The sequence below is a fragment of the Durio zibethinus genome, chromosome 17 (genome assembly GCF_047325235.1).
Source record: "Durio zibethinus cultivar Kanyao isolate XHJ-2024 chromosome 17, ASM4732523v1, whole genome shotgun sequence".
Taxonomy (NCBI): Eukaryota; Viridiplantae; Streptophyta; class Magnoliopsida; order Malvales; family Malvaceae; genus Durio; species Durio zibethinus.
This window is the reverse complement of record NC_143178.1, coordinates 17658512-17662925: the sequence shown is the minus strand read 5'-3', so window position 1 is coordinate 17662925 and position 4414 is coordinate 17658512. Positions and strand designations below refer to the sequence as shown.

General features: G+C 35.5%; 1 protein-coding gene across 1 annotated transcript; it reads left to right on the top strand.

Annotated features, from left to right (window-relative positions):
- Positions 1 to 2024: 2024 nt before the first annotated feature.
- On the top strand, positions 2025 to 4019 carry LOC111288940 (uncharacterized). The gene has a single exon (XM_022879867.2). The coding sequence runs from the start codon at positions 2862 to 2864 to the stop codon at positions 3726 to 3728; it is 867 nt and encodes a 288-aa protein (XP_022735602.1). The 5' UTR covers positions 2025 to 2861; the 3' UTR covers positions 3729 to 4019.
- The last annotated feature ends 395 nt before the right edge of the window (positions 4020 to 4414 follow it).

The following is a 4414-nucleotide window of genomic DNA, read 5'->3' as shown; positions in this document are numbered from 1 at the left end:
TTTAGTGGTTTAAAGGAAAGTGTAAAATTTAAGTGGTACTCTCTGTCATTAAGTCCACTGGTAATGACAACCATAGCGACTGTTTGTTCTAGATCTTTCACTTATAGAGCTTCCATGTTAAAATGTGCAACATAATTTTTTAAAAACTTGTTTTTGCTTTGATGGATAGATATCAAACTTAAAGTAGTTTTTTTAGTTCTTCTACTGCTTACAAATTAAGGTAGGAAAGAGTGGTTTAACTCTATAAAAATAGTTATAGACCTCGGTTTCAAACTACAATACTAGGATCGAGCTACCCCTTTGAATGTGGTTGCTAGTCTTTTACACATGAGAGCCTTATCTGCTCACTGCATCATCATGTTAGTTCTATAAAGTTTTAAATTATCAAATGGATCAATTATACGGTAGTAAGTTTTCAAAGTCGGCATCTTGAATTCCTTTAGGGACATGGTCTTGTCAATATCCTCAATAAAAAGTAAGGTCTCCAAGAATTTCAGTTTGTCCTCAAAAGCCATAACTTTTCCTTTTAACTCCTTCTCATAGCCTACATCCGAGTTTCAAGGTCTTTGCTCTACTAAGGTTTAGAACGGGTTGTTTTGTTTTTTGGGTGGTGATCAGTACAAAGGTATGTGGGTAGTAAAGGTCGACTGGTGGTGCAAGCTTTTCTTCTCAAGAGGCTAAAAAGGCCTCAATGTCTTCATAGCTGGTTGTCTTCTAGGGATGACTAGGTCAAGTACTTTGGAGGTTTATGATCGGGTTATAGCTTGGAGCATTTGTTTGAGGACTTGTATCTGTTTGCCTTGGAGTAAAAATCGTTCCATTGTTGGGTTTGCTTGAAGTGCAAGTCGATCTGTAGGTTGGCCAGTATGGGTTTTCGTTCTAGTTGAGACAACTGGTTTTCCTTCTTTAAGAACTCTTTTTTTGGGCGGTACAATGTCTAACTTGGCTAAAGAATATATACCCCCAACCTGGTGTACCAAATATTATGACGGAGCTTCGAACCGAAGGATAAAACTCTAAAATCATAAGAGAAAAAGAGAGTGGTTAAAAGTCAAAACAAAGCGTATTTTTTACATTTAATTTCGACGCTTAAGTCATAGGTCGACTGTGAAATGTCAAAAGGAGAGTAAAAAAATAAATAAAGTAGAAGAAAAGCAAGATCTAGATAAATAATACTTGAATATTTCTATTTATAGATGAAAAATGAAGAGTTTATGAGATAAATTAATAACATGACCGAGTTAACGTAATATTATACATGTTAGATCAATTTAAAAATAAAAAATATTTTTAATTATTTGTTGATAATTTTTTATTAAAAAAATGATCAATTTACCTTTTAAATTAAAAAAATACCCCTAATTAAAAGAGAAAGAGAAAAATTGTAGCTTTAAAAGGGAACTGAAAACTGGAAATGAGTCAGTGTCGAAATCAAGTGAGTTGTTATGTTAATTTCCATCCTTCAGTGTTAAGCATCCTTTTCTCTCGAGATTGCGTGGCAGCAAAACAGGTTCGCAACACCAGCTCGTTAGATATGCACGGGGGAGATACACGTGTGAGGCGTTGAATTTTCGCACGTGTCAAGTACAGTTATCGAGATTGTGACGAAAATCCTGCACATTACCGGTTACTCACCGCCAAATTCTTGCCAAAGCAAAGCAAACCAAGTCTTCTTTATGTGATTATTATATTATTAGATTATATTTGATGCCAATTTCTGCTATGTGGCTCTCCTGCCTTTGGCTTTTCCTTCGTACGATCCAAGTGGCATATATAGATATAGCCAAAATTCTTCTTTATCGTGATCAAGTGCCGTTGGACTACTAGATTTTAAAGATAAGGAAATTAAAGCTGATAATAATCGAAGAACAATTGTGAAAAGAAAAAAAAAAAAGATTTCAATCTAACTCTCAAGATCCTGGAGGTCAATATATACAATATTTTCGCCTTTAAGAAATGAAAATTTGCTTTTCTTGTCATAAAAATGGAAAACAAGAGGACCTAACATTTAATAGCATCAAGAAAACGGACTTCAGCATCATCCTAAGAAAAAGGAACATTTAATTGAACAGAATAATAATAATATTGTAAAAGTGAAGGCAAATATCCACATCCATGAATGATCATATCAAACATCTATTCAACAAGGTCTTCTTAGGGTGGAAATATTAATGCATTAAGACTTACCCTCATTTACTTTTACTACAGCTAAGCCGCCTGAGGGAAACTAAGAGAAGAAATGCAACCATCACCACCACAATTACCTTACTACTTCTCATTGACTGCAACTACAGAGAATTTTGATGAAAAGTTCCGAATTCAAGGATTTCAGCCAATTTGTTGAGCCAAAATACTTATCAAAACACGTGTGAACTGACATACCCTTCCACTTATAAAACAAAACCCAGTTCATATTTTCCTGTGAAAGAAGCAATGAACTTTCCAAGATTAGGAAAGAGAAAGACCCTCACCATCTAGAGTTGGACAAAAAAAAAGAAAACATAAATTTATAAAGAGAAGTCTCACCTCTCATGCACAGCCGATTTATTGGTAACTTTCACCAAACATTTCCACCAATTGCCCCTCATTAGAATACGCGTCTGCCGCTCTAGTCTCTTGCCTTCTGGCGCTTTCTTCAAATATTACTCCATTTCTCTCGTCCTTTTTTTCTAATGCTTGGAGGAGATTCTTTCTTGAACAACCCATTTGATTTTGAAGCCCACTATTTTCATATCCACTTGAGTGCTTTATATCTGTAACCCAAACTTCAGACCCTTTTTTCCGTCCTTTTCAACCTATTCCATTTCTCCAAAACTATCAAAACTTCCTTTTTATTTTATTTTTTTATCATAGATTTGCAAATGCAGGCAAGTCCGCTTCTCTCGCTATCCCCAAGCTCTCCAACCTTCAACACCTGCTCTTCAGGCAGGCTTGCTGAAATTGCTGCAAGAGTTATTGAAGAATTCAGACAAGAATCTGGTTCTCAAGACGACATCTACGAAGCTTGGCCCCAACAAAAACAACATCAACAACTACAACAAGAAGTCATGGAAGGGGAAGACAATGAAGACGATGATTTCGAGTTTGCATTTGTCTGCAGAGAGCCAGAGACATCTCCAAAATCAGCGGACGAAATCTTTTACAACGGACAAATCAGGCCAATCTATCCACTTTTCAACACGAACTTGCTCAACGATGATCAAACTCCTGATGTGAAAAACGTTGACTGTAATTCCTTTGCATCGAAACCACGATCCCATCGTTTACCGTTGAGAGAACTTATGAGTGAAGAACGTGAAACGACTTCATGTTCATCCTCAGAAGCTGGTGAACTCGATGGGGTAACGCCAGGGACTTACTGCGTCTGGACACCAAAGGGAGGGAAATCAGAGAATATTGAAAAAGAATACCCGGGAAGATGCAAGAAGAGCAATTCAACTGGGTTACCAAAGAGATGGAGGCTAAGGGACCTAGTTTATAGAAGTAACAGCGATGGTAAAGACACGTTTGTTTTCTTAGCACCAAGCAAGAGAGACAAAACTAGTAACGCCGATGTCAATAAGGTCATGGAATTTCCAGGAAAGTTTAAGGAAGCTGAAGAACATTGTGGTAGGAACAGAGATATGAAACCATGGGACAAAAGAAGGTCATTTTTGCCTTACAGGCAGGACTTGGAGGGCATATTTTCTAATGTCAATGGCTTGAGCAGGAATTTGCATCCATTTTGAAAATATAAATATTACTGTGTGAGAGCAAATGAAAGGTGGACTGCTGATTTTCCTTTCTGTTCCCTTTTTTCTTTAATTTCTCTTTTTCTTTTTGTTTTTTGTGTTTGATTTTTTTTCAGAAAGTGAATACGATTAGTTTGATTAAAATGGGTTTCCATCTGTTGTGTAAATTAATAAATACAGTGATTGGATAATGATTCACTCTTTTCAAGTGGTTCTGTTCATCTTCTTCTGTATTAAAGCTGTGGCTATTCCACCACCATCATATGAGAAAGAGCAAAAGCTTGTTTACTTCTTACATGTATCTTAAAAAGTGTGAAATTGAACATTTTGGGTTTGGAAAATTTTGTAAAGGTCTCACAAATGTGAATGTGAAAGGCTGTTGAGAATTGAATTGAATATTACAAAGTCAGAATTGAAACTTTGAACAGTCTGGCTTTCCTCTTGTCCTTGAAGGTTAGTTGTTTAACACTTACAACTTAGACCAAGGTTCAAGAGCTGGTAGGGAAAGGAAACAAAAAAGAACCTTTGAAGAGCACTGGGAATTGATGTATTCTTATTTATTTATTTTGTATTAAGTGTAAAATATAAATATTATCATATCATAATTTATGTTAATATATCAAATACAATATATTTTTTTTTATTTGAATCAAATTCATATACAATTATTGTTAATATTTCGA